This window comes from Suillus plorans (assembly GCF_016647745.1).
Source record: "Suillus plorans strain S12 chromosome Unknown HD556scaffold_18, whole genome shotgun sequence".
In the NCBI taxonomy this organism is placed as follows: Eukaryota; Fungi; Basidiomycota; class Agaricomycetes; order Boletales; family Suillaceae; genus Suillus; species Suillus plorans.
This window is the reverse complement of record NW_024537402.1, coordinates 217,809-233,309: the sequence shown is the minus strand read 5'-3', so window position 1 is coordinate 233,309 and position 15,501 is coordinate 217,809. Positions and strand designations below refer to the sequence as shown.

The window sequence follows — 15,501 nt, the reverse complement described above, 5'->3', positions numbered from 1 at the left end:
TGCTTACACTTCTTTTTACCCAGCTACTTCAAACACTACATCAATCATCGCTCGACAGTGGGACTTTTAGCAGTTGAGGTGTCTATTAATGAGTTGTCCATTAAGGTGCGTCATCAATCCACTATTATCTGTTAACTACTAATACTACGCAATCCTATCCTGATACTCCCTCCTCCACCTCAGTGCATCCCCTCTCACTCGCTTGCTGTTCTTGCTGGCTGGTTCTTGCTCGCTCACTGTGTCTCACTCGCCCACTGTCTCTCGCTCGCTGTCTCTCTCGCCCGCTGTCTCTCACTCGCTAGTTGCTCTTGCCCGCTGTCTCTTGCCCGCTGTCTCTTGCCCGCTGTCTCTCACTCGCCCACTGTCTCTCACCTGCCCACTGTCTCTCACTCGCCCGCTGTCTGCTCTCGGCCACTGTCTCTCACCCGCCATCTCTCACTCGCTCACCTCTCATAGATAGTATATCTTTCCCATCTGGCGTCCGACGCGCAGCTTTACTCGTGCCAATGCATATCCACCTGTATGGCTGCACGCTGTAGCTACAACCCAGAATCCAGATGGGCCTGTTATAGGTAATTTTTCGCATTTTTATGTATGTTATCTACATTTGTTACTTTATCAATACCTGGAATACATTACATCTAATTTTGACTAGAAATGTGCGAGTGAGTGCCCTAGAATCTAGATGTAAATATGCCCGCTCCAAACCTGCTTCCGTGTCTGACTTATTTGGGATATGTCATTGGTCAAGCGGCTTCAAATGAGATCCGTTTTGAACAAGGTACCAAATAGAAGCTCAGCAAAGTGGAAGGCACAATGCGAACTGAGATTCAACGAACTGAATATTAGATCTTCATAGGTGTCTTGGTTGCCGAGGACCAAAAAAGAAATATCATTGACTGAAAGTGCTACAATCTACAGTATTAAAGGTCTGCTAGTTAGCATGTTCTGATGCATTGATGATGCATCGGAAAGCTTGGTAATGTACATAGTTGATGCATTACCTATCACTTATAAGTACCAGAATTGATACATCAGCCTTACAGGGACTTGTGATGATAAAAGGCTTCGTGCAGCCATTCGAGCATCTCAGTCCGTTTGCAACGACTGAGATGTACGTGCACATTATCTCACTTATTATATTCCAAAAGCTAACAAGTACCTAGTCTCTACTTGTTCTAGGTACATACTCAATGTAAACAGAGTCCATTTGCAACGACTGAGATTCTCTACTTGTTCTAGCTCACTCTCCAGGTGCCTGTCGCTATCTACAATGAATTCAAGTTTTACGAGTTAGTTGACATGGATGTGGAAGGTGAAGACGACGAGCAAACATTGGACAACATGATGAGTAGTACAATCTAGTGTTGCCAATGATATTGTGTTCTTCCAGCTTAGTAAGCGTGGGAAAAGCCAACCGCTGCCGTACCGCCAATGGCTAAGCCAAGTTTTCCTGGCTAGTCAGTGGCTTGCCACTGGCGGTAGAAACACTGTCTTCCAAGTAGCTTCCACAATTTTCGGGTCTGCTTCCAAGTGAGTGACAATGCCGCCGGTAAATTGAGCCCTTTCAAGCCATTGTGGGACATTCCAACCAAAAATAGGATTTTCCGATATTAGTCCTTATTATTGGTTACAACTTGAAACTGCTACTAGCTACCGTGAAGCACTGTGTTACGCGCTGCTACAAGTCGCTTCGCTCGGTAGTGCGTTTCCTGATGGAATTGTCACCAACCGTGAATCGAATCAAAGTTTTCAGTCGTAGTAAATGTGGCGGGTGATGGCCTTATCGCCCTTTTCTTTCTCAACAGAGCTACTATGACATGGTCTCGTAATCCCCGCTAATTGCAATAGATTTCGAAGCCTGGCACCCTGCTCGCGTCCTCATCGTGATGCACAATTCATCTTTCACTTTTGTACAGATTCCACGACACCTTACCGGTCATAAGACGGCCAATCGTATCGTCATCCCGCCTACAACAGTATAGAGGATCTCGGAGTTGCACTCTAGGCTTGCACCAGAACCAAGAAGATGCCCCTCATGCCACGATTTATGATGTGGGGTACCCACTTAATCACACTTGTCGTTCCAATCGTCTCGGCAATAGAGGTCGCAATCCCTCTTACTGCGCCCTTGGGAGCAGCACCACTCAAGGGGAACCTCGTTTCGCTTTCAATCGAGCAAGATAGATGGAACGATTGGGCTGGCACGACAGAACCGAATACATTCTTCAACAACGTCCTTGATAACTTTATCCAAATTACGAATGCTCCTCCCTTCGTAAGAATAGGTGCTGACTCGGAGGACCATACTGATTTTAGCTATGACGTTGAGGTAAATTTCTTTCAATGTTGAATCAGTTCGTATGTTTAGCTGGTGCATAGTACGAAGAAGATATTTTCCCTCCTTCGAGCACAATCACGCCATACCCAGAAGCCACTAATATCACTGTTGGGCAAGGCTTCTATGATATCATCTCTCATCTTCCCAACGGTAATCTAACTTTCTAGATGCTCTCAACTTGCCAAGCGACTAATTTGCTTTACTTCCAGGGACGGAAGTTCACTGGGGCTTGAACTTGAGGGAATACAACATCACGACAGCCTACCTCGAAACTGTTGCGCTCATGAACGCATTTTCTTCCCCTGCTGTCCTAGAGAAACATATTACTCTGAAGTTCATCGAACTTGGCAACGAGGCCGATCTCTACTACGACAATGAGGGCCGTAACAGCAGCTGGAATGTACAAGAATATGTTTCTGAGTAAGTTTATGACGACGACTTCCTCATTAGTGCTGACCGATATATAGGTGGGAGGAATTTGCATATAACGTATCGATAACCGCCAACCTTTCCAAGTTATCTTGCACAAAATTAATCGGAGCCGCTTTCGCTGGGTCTTCTCACAACAACCTTAGCGGTTTCTCTCCGCAAGCTATATTTAATCTGGGCATTCTTGAATCTCCTGCAGGTCAACTGATCGAGACGTATGTCAAACACAACCTCAGAATCTGGATGGCGTGCTGAATCCTATGGCTAGCATTTCGCAGCACCATTATAGTGGCTCATTCTGCACTGGCAGCGGAGCTGCGCTGCAGGACTTAATGACCAAGAGCTATATCCGTGGTAATTTATCCGCGTTTGTCCCAGATATTGAGGCGACCTTGGCCAACGGGCTGAAGTACATCCTCGGGGAGACAAACAGTAAGTTATTGTCTGATAATTGTCCGACAGCACTAGACTTGCTAACTTGTTCATAGGTATCAGTTGCCACGGTGCACCTAGTAAGGTCGACAACATGAACAGTGGTCGCAATGACTTACATGTGATCGTCCTTTTTACCAGATGTCAGCAATACAGCCGGCGCCGCCCTCTGGTTACTTGACTATACTTTGTATGCCACACAAGTTGGTATTAGTCGCATACACTTTCATGAGGGCATTGGCTACAAGTACAATTTGGTTAGTACTCAGCTGAGTCAATGCAGCGTTACTCAATCCCCTTATGAGCAGATTCAACCCGTGACGCTTAACTACTCAATTCTGGACGGTTCCCCGATTACACCGCTGGCACCGCACGTACAGCCAGCATACTATGCGGCTATCATCGTCGCAGAGGCTATCGGGTCATCTGGGACCACGCAGGCAGTCGAAATCTCCATCGATGAAAATAATGTATCGGGCTATGCATTTTTTGAGCATGGAAGCCTCTCAAAAGCTGTTTTCATAAACACGGTCGCGTACTTTTCCGGCACTGGTGCAAGGAATTCGACTCACATCGATTTCTCTTTCACGGGTCTCGGATATCCTCCCAATAATACGAGCGTGAAGACGCTGAAAATTGGGTATGAGCTGATTTCATCATCATTGCGACCTGGATGCTAAAGCTATCTGTAGCTATGCCTCCGACACCAGTAATCTGACCTGGGGAGGTCAGACGTACGAGACCAGCGACGGTAGAGTTAGTGGACCACTAACCGTCGATGTCTTACCTATCAGTTCTGGAATAGACTTGCAAGAGACAGAAGCAATCCTCGTTACGTTTTCATGATTGGGATGGTTTAGCATGCAATAGTAATTATAATGCACAGTCACCAGGACAATTTTTCGTTGCATCTTGCCGCTATCACGATACATCCTTCGTACGTATCTATGTACATGCACATTCACCTATCATACACATTCTATCCACGTTCACTCCGTTTCAACGATCCTTTAATATTCAGTGTCTAGAATATTCCTTTCCCTCGGTCTTTTCTCTTCCTCGTTTCTAGTTCAAGGCTCTGCATTTCTTCAGAGACGCAGAGCTTTCAGTTGTTGACGCGTTCAAAAGTGAGAAATGCTATGCAGGCACAGCTTCGACCGTGTACCGCTAAGACACGCATCATCAGTGGAGAAGGTAAGACTCCCGGTGAGGGTCCTCGCATATCTGCTGATTTAAAAATGTGAGTTTCAAGTTCAAACTACTTGTATGATAGCGGAATCCCATCCACGGGTGGATGATGTCGGAAATTTCTTATTTGGGTTCCAAGGGGTTAAAGCTCGTCGTGGTATTATGTGATTCCCTGGATTGCGCCCCTATTCTCTTGGAAGAGTTATTTTGCGCTTGCCATTATAATTCAATGCCATATTATTATAGTACGTTCGAGCCGAGCCGACTTGACTACGGTAACTGGCAAGAAACTGGAGTCCTTTGAATTCTTAGCCATAATCGTCTACCTACTCGTACGCTATGTAATTATAATTGAGTCGATTACTACTAGACGAAGGTTGGCAGTTCTAGAAAGCGCTTGCACATAACTTGCGCTGAAGCTTTCTCCTCTTCCTAAGGACGTCGGGTTTGAGCGTTTGAGAGCGATACAATGTAAAATTTTATGGATACTGTGCATGTGGAGGTGTTGTCAATGTATGAAATGAAAACATCCCGTTCATCGCAGCTACAATATCTCCAACATCCTGACGTTCATCATGTCATCAACAGATGTTATGTCCGCAACTTGCGCGATGATTTTGTTATCCGAAGCGACTCTCTTATACTCCCCACCCCACTGCTGCGCTAGCAGAAGTCCGCCAAAAGGCTGTCCGAGGCGAACGATCAACCTCAACTCTCGCGTAGTTGGTTCGTTGTATCCAGGAGACCCAGGCTCGGGCCAATCTTCTCCGCTCTGCGGCTCATCTGCAAAATTAATCAGGCCGAGATCATGACGATTCCACGGACGGACGAGTAGAAATGTCTGCTGAGCATGCCTTGCAGGCGAGAATTGACCAAGCTTGTCTTCCGTTATGACGAGCAGGTCTTGTAGCCCGTCTGCCTTGACGTCATAAATGAAACATGTATCCCCGTCTTGACCAGGCCTCCGCCTGACTTCTGTGAGAGGAAATACGATGCAAGGTAATTGCAATCTTGCGTTTGCGAAACGAGGAACGCTGAGGTTCTCAAGAATGGTATACAGTTTCGAAGCTAACGCCACAGCCACAATATTGTTTCGCAGCGTGGAGACCGACTTCTGCATGTCGTGTTTAGACAGAGATGGTACCGTGCATGGCAGAGCCTTGTATGAAGAAATCTCGGCAGGGAGACAACTGTTGAAGTTGGACGGTCGTCCCACCCAGTCCAAGGCCGTGATATCGCCCGAATGGGCTATGATCTCCTGCAGCAGTCGTCCGAGCGCCTTTTGTCTTTTCTCTCCATAAATGACAGGAAGGTTGACATCAAAAATGCCAAACAAAGAGTAGGCGATGTCTTCCTCCCTCGTGGTGTTTCGGTTTGACGCCCATCGGAGTTTCTCTCGGGCATCTCTTGTCCCTCGATGGAAGTCAACGAGCGCCCACGCATTTATGCCTGTTGCATTTTCCAACTCCTGCATGATGGTGACAGACTCCTTGTGGTTGCGTGAGCGGTAATCGAGATATAAGGTCCAATCTGCTTGGTAGAAGAGAACAATTTTAGGAGCGAGGAACTCCTGAACAGTCCATCCTCGCGTGTTCCAAGTGCTGTTTGCGAGCGCGCCCGACTTTGATGAAGGAGGAACATCCGCTAGGTAGACGATGGTGAGCGCTGAGTAGTGATACCAGACGAACATGGAGTTCACTGATTGCTGAACCTCAACATTGTTGTTCTGGTCAATGCAGCATGTGTCGCTCCACGCCCAACGATGCCCCGCATTGTGTGCAACTTTGCAGAACTTCTGCAACTTCACAATGGTTCCGACCGGATCCAAATTGTATACATTGTTGCCCTGAATGTCGTTCAGTAGCGGCTCCTTCCTTTCCCACCTATGGGACAACATGACCCAGCTGAAGTACTTCGCGACCGCTTCTTTGATGGACTCCGTTTGGTTGGGCGCATGCATCATCAATGAATGCAAAAGCTCTTTGTGCTCTGTACTCTCCGTGAATGCGTTTATCTGTGCATCTCGATCGCACAAACGTCCAGTAGAGGTGTTGATTAGACGAAGGGGGGCGTTTTCCAGTTGAACGTGAATAGCTCGTCGAATAGCATCTTCTATTTCAGATAAATTGGCGTATTTATAGCGTAGCTCTGCAAAAATATAAGTGATCTTCAAGTCGGCGCTTGAGTTGTTTGGGGCTTACGTCGTATTTGTGGGTCGAGTGCATCATCCAACTTGGAGAGCATGATTATCAAGGCCTTGAATGCATCATCATAGCGACGTGCTCCAAGAAGCGCTGCATGCTTCAATTCGTACCCGAGATAAGATGAAGGGTTGAGCTCAATGACCTACGAACATCATCACAAATGTTTTAACGACGACGAATATCGACCGCACCTTTTCCGCATCCGAAAGGGCCTCCGCATAGAGCTTTTGGCCTAACTTCACCTTACTGCGATGCGCAAGGTATGAGTAATCTGTCTCGAATGCTGCGGAAAGTGTGTTCTCGATCGACCAGAGATGAACATTCCCATCATCGTCTCCACTCGCGAGTAGTTCTCCGCTGGAAGAAATTGCGACGCAGAAAACCAATGTGGTATGTTCGAGTGCCTGTCCTATCTGCTGGTGTGACTTTGTATTCCACAGGCGCACAGTCTTATCGTGCGAGGCAGTGACAATGAAGGAGCCATCAGAAGATATGGCCAGGGAGACTATGCGAGTGTGACAGTTGCAAGGTTGACCGAGCTGGCACGCATTTGACGAGTCCCAAAACTTGATTGTTTTGTCCGCCGATGCGGAGACAAGTTGCTGGCCATCAGGCGACCACACAACGCTTTCGACCCAATCGTTGTGAGCCTCGATCTTGAGAAGAAGCTCTGTGTTGCTGGTGCGCCAAACCCGAATGGTACCCTGAGATCCGCCGGATGCTAATTTTAGCCCATCCGGGCTGAAAGCGACACACAACACCATACCTGCATTACATCGGAGTGTTGAGAGGACAGCGCCGGTCTCTGCATCCCATATAATAACTGTGTCATCCCATGACCCGCTTGCAAGCCTCTTTCCATCGGGGGAGAAGCACACTGAGGACACCCGGCGTGTATGCTTCAGCAGCGGTTTGAATAGCATCTGCTTGCTCTTGACGTCCCAGATGATGATGGCTCCGTCTCCTCCAGCACTCGCAATTCGCCTATCGTCTGGCGATACAGCAACTGATGTCACTATGTCACTATGTCCCTGGAATGGTCCTCCCATGAATGCTCTTGTCTCCATGTCCAAGATTCGTAGGGTTTTATCCTTTGAAGCAGTGACGATCCGTCGACCGTCTTTGAAGAATGCAACTACTAACACTGCCTTCGTGTGCACTCGCGTTGTGTATGATGGCGCCAGCCCTGTCGTCTGCGCCGGCGTCCTGTGCCTTCTCGCAGTAAGATATGCTTTTTTTGTTGCATCGAGTAATCCCTCCATATCGCTAAACAGGAAGATAGACTGTCAGTAGCAGTTAAACTTTGAAGTTGATGAGGAGCATACCCTGGTTAAGTCGTCGATCTTATGTGGTGTCGTGAGTAGAGTTGGATTTCTACTCGTTTATAAACCTTGCAACTCATGTAGGCGCTTGTCCGTTCTGGCTCACGGCGTACTTACCACATTGCCACTAATTACACTGACATATAACATGCATACTGAGTCCATAGGCTTGAAGACCGCCAAGTAAATCATAAATATGGCAGGTGAGCCACAATCAATTGCCTCTGTGATTATACCCCTATATGCTTGCTATCATATCCTCCTACATGCTTTCCGTCAAGTGGTACCACCCCCGACAGATATGCAAGGATTTCACCAAGTCTAAAGTTTTCTAATTGAACGAAAAAAACGACGCGACTGCCAACATATATGCAAACAGCTGTAATTCATTCCAGGCGCTTGTCACGATGGTGGTGGGAACTAAGCCAGCTGTGGATGAGAGCGGTACGTAGACGTCAGGCCGTCACCTTCACAATCGCATACATTTCCGAAAACTGGTGCGAGGAACGCGCCTTTTTTTCACTGGTTCCGACGCTGCAGTGCTGATAATTGATCTTTATCGGGGCCGCGACCTGAATATTTGCTGTGTCTGTCCAGAAGTATTCCGTTGATGTCGCCTGATATGGTGGTCCAGGTCAGGGCTATAATATTATTACGTTGCATTGACGTCGATGGTTTAATGCTACCACTGCCTACCAGGACACTTTTGAATGCTGTGGCTATCCAGAAGTAGTATCCCTCCAATGCGACTGGTGGTCAGGGTTCGTTACGTTGACAAGGATAGTTCAATGCTCAAGTCATTCTAATACACGGCCACCAGAACACTTCGTCTTTGAGCGCTCGAGCTTTGAACAACTAGAGTGACAAGGCAGCGTAAGACCATCGTCCGGGAAACTGAGAGTCTCATTTATGAAAGTACTGTCACTCACACGAGGACCGAGGTCTACGAGAGTGCGTGAATCGAGAATAATATACGACTTCTGCGGTGAGAGGTATTCGAAGATAGCCTTGAATCGTGCACCGCTGCGTCACCATGACTGGACCAATCTGAATGAGCGCAGTTTTAGGAAATGCCAGCACCGGAGCTTTCTAAGTTGTCCTCTTCCCTATGTGGGACCGTCACCTATAAGGACATCTAATTTGGGGATTGACAGTCTGGTCTGTATATGGAACAATACACGACACGATATCGATACGATGCAAAATTCTAAGGGATGTATGTAGAGGGGTTGTCGAGGTATAGAATGGAAACGTCTGGTTCATCGCAGTTACAATATCTCCAGCATCCTGACGTCCATCATGTCAACAACAGATGCCATGTCCTTAACTTGCGCGATGATATTGTTATCCGAAGCAATTCTCTTATACACCCCACCCCACTGTTGCGCTAGCAAAAGTCCCCCAAAAGGCTGTCCGAGGCGAACGATCAGCCTCAATTCTCGCGTAGTTTGCTCGTTGTATCCGGGAGACCCAGGCTCGGGCCAATCTTCTGTGCTATGCGTCTCGTCTGCAGAGTTAATCAGCCCGAGATCATGACGATTCCACGGACGGACGAGCAGGAACGTCTGCTGAGTACGCCTTGCAGGCCAGAATTCAACTAGCCTATCTTCCGTTGTGACCAGCAGGTCTTGTAGCCCGTCTGCCTTGATGTCATAAGTGAAACATGTATCCCCGTCTTGACCAGGCCTCCGCCTGACTTCTGTGAGAGGAAATGCGATACAAGGCAATTGCAGTCTGGCGTTTGCGAAACGAGGAACGCTGAGCTCCTGAAGAGTGGCATACAGCTTCGGAGCCGACTGCACAGTCATACTATTGTTTCGTAACTTGAAGATCAAATTCCGCATCTCGTCTTCGGATAGGGATGGCAGGGTACATGATAGAGCTTTGTATGAGGAAATCTTGGCTGGGAGACAACTGTTGAACTGGGACGATTGTCCCACCTAGTCCAGGGCCGTGATGTCACCCGAATGGGCTATGATTAATTGATTTCCTGTAATAGTCGCCCGAGCGCCTTTTGTCTTCTCTCTCCATAGATGACAGGAAGGTTGACATCAAAAATGCCGAACAAAGAGTAGGCGATGTCTTCCTCCCTCGGGTGTCACAGTTTGGCGCCCATCGGAGTTTCTCTCGGGCATATCTTGTACCTGGATGGAAATCGATGAACGCCCGCGCATTTATGCCAGTTAAACGCTCTAACTCCCTCATGATGCTGATAGACTCCTTGTGGTTGCGTGAGCGGTAATTGAGATATAAGGTCCATCCTCACGTATGATGCAGAGACCCATCAGGCGACCACACAACGCCCTGAACAAAATCTTGGTGGGCGTCGATCCTGAGAACTTGAAGAAGCTTGCCGTTATTCGTGCTCCAAACCCGAATGTTGCGCAATGTTCCGTGTGCTACTTAATTTTAGCCCATCTGGGCTGAAGGCGACAGAGGACACCCAATCCAGGTCACCGAGAGGATAGCTGCATCCCATATAATAACTGTGCTATCCCATGACCCGCTTGTAAGTCTCTTTCCATCGGGGGAAAAGCACACCGAGAACACTCGACCTCTATGCTGCACCAGCGGTTTGAATAGCATTTGCTTGCTCTCGGCGTCCCAGATGATGATAGCTCTATCCCATCCACCACTTGCAATTCGCCCATCGTCTGGCGATACAGCAACTGAAGCCACATCGCGGCTGTGTCCTCGAATAGTTCTCCCAATGTCCCATGAATGCTCTTCTCTCCACGTCCCAGATTCGCAGGGTTTTATCCTTTGAAACAGTGACGATCCGTCGACCGTCTTTGAAGAATGCGACTGCCGTCACTGCCTTCGTGTGCACGCGCATCGTGTGTGTTGGTAGCTGGGTTGTCTGTGCCGGTGTCCCTCGCCTTCTGACAGCAGGATACACTTTTTCTGCCACATCGCGCAACCACTCCATATCGCTGTACAGGGAGATAGACAGCCAGTAGCGTTTGAAGTTGACGAGGAGTGTACTCTATGGTTAAGCCGTCTATCTGATGTATTGCGAGTAGAGCTGGATTTCTATAACCAATTCATTTAGGCTCTTTATATATCGTTTGCTCTAGACCACGTTGCTTCAACGTGGATCTCTTTCCGCTCATTCCATTAGTGGAGGACTTCCCGCAGCATTTAGAAGTTAGAACGTTGTTCTACTTTCCGGGCACACCACCATGGACATCTGAAACTACACAGGTAGTCGAAAATGCTGTAGACGAGAGCGATGCGTCACGCTATGTTTCAAGCATCGTAACCTCTCAAAAGCTGTCTTTATAAATATAATCGCATAATTTTCTAGTACATAATACATACTGGTGTAAGAACCTCACCTCACAATGGTCGTTCTTTCACCGGTTCTGGCGCCGCAGCCGCGCAGCGCTGGGCGATCTGAATGCTGTGGCTGTCCGAAAGCATCTCTCTGATGCTCCCATGAACTGATGATCAGGGCTCGTTACGTGGCTTTGGCATGAATAATTTAATACTACAGTCATTCTATTCTAATACACGACCACCTGGACAATTCGTTGTTGGCCTTTGGAAACCCTGGATTGGCAAGACAACGCCATCCCATCGTCAATCCAAGTTCTCATTCACAAAAGTACCATCACTCACACAGCTACTGGTCTACACTGGGTCTACGAGACCGATATCTGGAACATCTCTTTAACCTTTGCTACAACTTCCGGAACTCCCGTATTCTGTAAAAATGAAAAAAAGGCGATCAATGATGAGACAAACCCGAGAATCACGACACATCCCACCTTTGTAAGCTCGTCACTAATCTTCACACATTCCTTCCCATCAATCGACCCAAGTTTGATCACGATATTCAACGCCTTGCTCCGTTCCTCATACCCACTGCTCTTCGTCTTGAAGTCGTTGGTCAGCCAAGTTCCAATCCCAAACGAACCTGCACGTGCGATTAGACCACGAGCAGCCAAATATAAGGCGACGACGCACACTTGAATCCCAGCAGCTGGCACTGCTCATTCAACTCCTTCGCCTTCTTGAAATCCAACCCGTCGCTGAAGATGATAGCTTTTTGCGTATGATCCATCCCGAGCTCTTCGTACATCCGCTTAGCCCTCGGTGCGAATACTTTTGGGTCTCCCGAGTCTTGACGTAGGGCTTTCCATTGGCTAGCGCGCCTATGATCGAATTCCTATAAATAAAATAAAAAATAATCACCAAGAATGAAGATAGAAATAGAAATAAAAAGAAAATCAGAGACGCTGCGCAGTGATAAAGTGGACATGCGTACCCGATAAAACACTTCAGTGGAGAACGTATCCGTGAGCGTGACTGACAGACTGTCTCCGTAGAGGTTGGACCAGAGGTCTAGAGCTGTCCCAGCAGCGTCTTTGTAATCTCCCAGCGCCGCAATCTAAGTATATTTTTGATCAGAGGAGATTTTATCATCAAGAGAGTGGAACTTGCACCCATGAACCACTCGCTAAAATTCACAAGTCAGAAGTCAGAATGAACAAAAAAAGAACAGCTACATACTGAGCGATCGTGCCTATCGCATTGAGGTTGTATCGCATAGCGAAGTAGACCTGCGCATCTGCGTCAAAAAAAAACCAGAAGGAGACCACCGATATGAAGAATAACATACATTACTGGTTCCAAAAAAACCCTGCTTCCACTCATGCGCATCCCTCGCCTTGATAAGGCCTCTCACCACTAAATCATGCGTGACGAACGACCGCCTGCGCCGCGTCCCGAATTCGCTGAACGTACATCGTGCGTCTAAAAGGGATGTAGCTTTATGCGTGGCTTGTTCTGACCCGTGCACGTACTGAGTATCACGAAAGAATGAAAAATGAACAAGGGGATCTGACTCACCTTCCTGGCCGGTATAATCCCAATCTTGTTCTGCATATCGGAAATACATCTCACACAGACACGCCATGAGCGGGACCTCCCATAAAACGGTCTCCAGCCACAGGCCCCTCACTTCGATCTTGACGCTGCCCATATCGGGGTCATCGGAAGACGGGAGGAAGGTGGCGGAGATCTACGGGTGCGTGTCAATGGAGTGCAAGGACGGAGCTTGACGGGCATGTAATCACTTGTTCAGGTTTGAACCTGTAAGACTGGAGATAATCGAGGTACGCAGGCTTGAAAAACTTGCATTTATCTTGAAGCCATGCGCGTTCGTCTTGTGTTAGTTGTACATCGGCGAAACCTGCATGTATTAATTCAGCACACAAAATTGAATAGTCAGAGAAACAAACCGTTCAGCGCTTCGCGAAATTTCTGTATGCATGCTCTGGAGAACTGGCGGTGCTTGTCGCGGTGCGTGAATCGATAGACGACTTGGGTAGTGGGATAGTATTCGAAGATAGCCTGTTGCATCGTGAACTGCACAACTGCATCAGAAGAGGTGACCATGATGGCGCTACTGCGATACATGCCTTGTACAAGTCAGTATCAAGGATCGATACGACCTTGAATTCAGACTGGACGCTAGCGCTCGTCATGATGATGATAGGTAGAGTAAGAAAACTTGGTGTTGCTTCAAATTACCGGCACCGATTACCGATCATACAAAACAGTTTAACCGGAACCGCTAGCTACAGTTGACATCAATCCTATGTCTCAGTCTCCTTCGCTACAACCATTCCGGGCCCGGCCTCAAGTTTATCCACCAAATCACCTGTCCGTTCCCTGAGCGCATCCCTCATCTCACTCCATAACACCTTGCCCGCATCACAAGCAACTCTAAATACCTCCTCAAAGCGATCCATATGCAACCTGGTCTCCATCTGGACGAGCGTGACGCGTCCGGTACGAGGCATCACGCCCACCACGACGCTAGGGACGTCGTTTTCTTCGACTGTGGTTAGATCGAGTAAGGGTTGGGTGCCGTACACGCCACCGCTGATAGCGCAGACAAAGTCGAAGAGGGGGATACCTGCTGTTGCTAGAGCGAGGGTGGAGGCATTTATGCAAGCGGGGAGGAGGCCGCCATCGAGCTGAAGGACGTGTACGAAGATGTCGATTGTGCTGCGTGGATAGAGATGGGTTTGGACGACTGGTTCGAATGTGCTTTTGATTGATGCTGCGAGTTCAAGGAGACGCCTGAGTGGTATTAACGATATACGTAATAAAGTGGGTGTCAATAACATTTACTTGTCGGATCTGCCTCTTCTTCTTCGTTCACCGACGCCAAAAGGGGCGAGTTGTACTTCGACGTTTAGTGTTGCGCGATCGTGGAATGTTTCGCGTCTTGTTCCTTGTTTTGGTTCGTGTGGACCGAGTACTGAGACGCGTACTTGAGTGAGGCCGTGTGAGTAGGTGACGCTGCCGTCTGCTGTTCCTTGTGGTGCAAAGTTGATGGCTAATGTCCGTAGTTCATAAGGTCTACGACCGTCGCTGCGAAGAAGACCAGCATTGAGTAGTTCGATGCGGGATGACTGGATGTGAATATGTGGAAGACGGTTATGTTGGGAATATTGAGTAAAGTGGGCGCACCATGGTTGGTCAATATGAATGTCAAGAGCTTGTTTTCAAAAGTCTCACGCAAAAAATTGTACATTGGTTATCTTATACAGGATTCTTTTGATCTCGACGCATGTGAGCCATTTCTGACCAGCATTGTGTTCGACCTTTTTTCCTTCTTCCGTTGAGCTATACACTGCATCCAAGATGGGACTTTTTTCCTCTTTCCCTAGTTCTCGTTCCTCAACAAACTGAAAGAGTGGATGAGCGCGCATCCACTGTGCAAGCGTACCTTAAGCTTGTATTTTTGCCTGTTTTAGCGATCTGTGAGGAAGCGAGGAATATTAGTCATCGCGGGTGAAGTAAGATCTGGTTGGTAGCTCTGTTCCCTATCATATAGCTCAGCACTGAGTACTGAACTTCTGAATCTACTTCGTTTTCTTGCTTTCTAGGCCTAGGTCAGCCTCGCTCTTGAACTCATCTTACTACACGCCTACTAGTACTCTCCGCCATCACACCATACTATCCGAGTCTGCCTACAGGTCACCTTGCGGATTCCATGGGCACAAGATACTTCAGCGGTAAGGATCACACATCTCTCGTTATGTGTGGGGCGACGGTATGTGTCTTTCGTGCATGTCTATGATATGTGTATTCGAACAAACCTGAATATAGAACAGTTTTCTCCCCGATATTCTGTCGTGCCCTAGTGTCTGCACATATGCCACCGGCGTCCACGACCATCCATATGATTCACTGCACCCTCCAAGGACCAACGTTCATTCGTGTCATAATTTCTGGCAAGCCCAGCACTGAGAGCTGTACCAGTCAATGGCAGCCATATCTTGTTGTTCAATGAGAATGACAACTTGTCTGCGGAGAAGAGGTATGTCTTGTTGTGCGCTACAGCCTCATATTGTGACACACCACCCAAAGATATTTGCTCAATGACAAACCTACTCTGGGGTGAACTGGGGGACCCAAAAGCTTTCAGGTGGGAAGCAGAATGCTGAGATGAACGGTGAGATGATGTTATACAACCAGCGTGGAACATCAGGGGCAAACGCAAAGCGTCAGGCACACTTATGCGGAGAACTAGTAGCAGCCTCATTCGAGGCACATTATGCGCAGA

General features: G+C 47.8%; 5 protein-coding genes across 5 annotated transcripts; 1 reads left to right on the top strand and 4 right to left on the bottom strand.

Moving 5' to 3' along the window:
* Positions 1–1,717: 1,717 nt before the first annotated feature.
* On the top strand, positions 1,718–4,351 carry HD556DRAFT_1359354 (glycoside hydrolase family 79 protein; the record flags this gene model as incomplete). Its single annotated transcript, XM_041302569.1, has 10 exons — positions 1,718–1,745; positions 1,872–2,332; positions 2,383–2,491; positions 2,551–2,761; positions 2,809–2,985; positions 3,039–3,202; positions 3,259–3,282; positions 3,344–3,459; positions 3,511–3,842; positions 3,895–4,351. Coding segments are annotated over 9 exons (1,575 nt in total), but the record flags the coding sequence as incomplete, so codon positions are not given.
* Positions 4,352–4,561: 210 nt separating this feature from the next.
* On the bottom strand, positions 4,562–7,358 carry HD556DRAFT_1268146 (uncharacterized protein; the record flags this gene model as incomplete). The annotated part of the gene is made up of 3 exons (XM_041299141.1): positions 4,562–6,538; positions 6,592–6,736; positions 6,786–7,358. 3 exons carry the CDS (start codon positions 7,356–7,358, stop codon positions 4,935–4,937), a joined length of 2,322 nt encoding a protein of 773 aa, XP_041162041.1. The 3' UTR covers positions 4,562–4,934.
* Positions 7,359–9,015: 1,657 nt separating this feature from the next.
* On the bottom strand, positions 9,016–10,119 carry HD556DRAFT_280847 (uncharacterized protein). Its single transcript, XM_041310124.1, has one exon. It carries the CDS (start codon positions 9,758–9,760, stop codon positions 9,185–9,187), a length of 576 nt encoding a protein of 191 aa, XP_041162040.1. The 5' UTR covers positions 9,761–10,119; the 3' UTR covers positions 9,016–9,184.
* A 980-nt stretch (positions 10,120–11,099) lies between these two features.
* Positions 11,100–13,437, bottom strand: HD556DRAFT_1359334 (Quinolinate phosphoribosyl transferase). Its single transcript, XM_041302568.1, has 11 exons — positions 13,343–13,437; positions 13,163–13,289; positions 12,998–13,113; positions 12,771–12,942; positions 12,541–12,707; positions 12,432–12,481; positions 12,363–12,378; positions 12,187–12,309; positions 11,886–12,087; positions 11,687–11,835; positions 11,100–11,623 (listed from the first exon to the last, which is right to left on the bottom strand). Exons 1-11 carry the CDS (start codon positions 13,406–13,408, stop codon positions 11,561–11,563), a joined length of 1,251 nt encoding a protein of 416 aa, XP_041162039.1. The 5' UTR covers positions 13,409–13,437; the 3' UTR covers positions 11,100–11,560.
* Positions 13,438–14,442, bottom strand: HD556DRAFT_1359330 (exoribonuclease, exosome component 4). The gene is made up of 3 exons (XM_041302567.1): positions 14,403–14,442; positions 14,061–14,344; positions 13,438–14,009 (listed from the first exon to the last, which is right to left on the bottom strand). The coding sequence occupies exons 1-3, from the start codon at positions 14,403–14,405 to the stop codon at positions 13,520–13,522; spliced, it is 777 nt and encodes a 258-aa protein (XP_041162038.1). The 5' UTR covers positions 14,406–14,442; the 3' UTR covers positions 13,438–13,519.
* Positions 14,443–15,501: the final 1,059 nt, after the last annotated feature.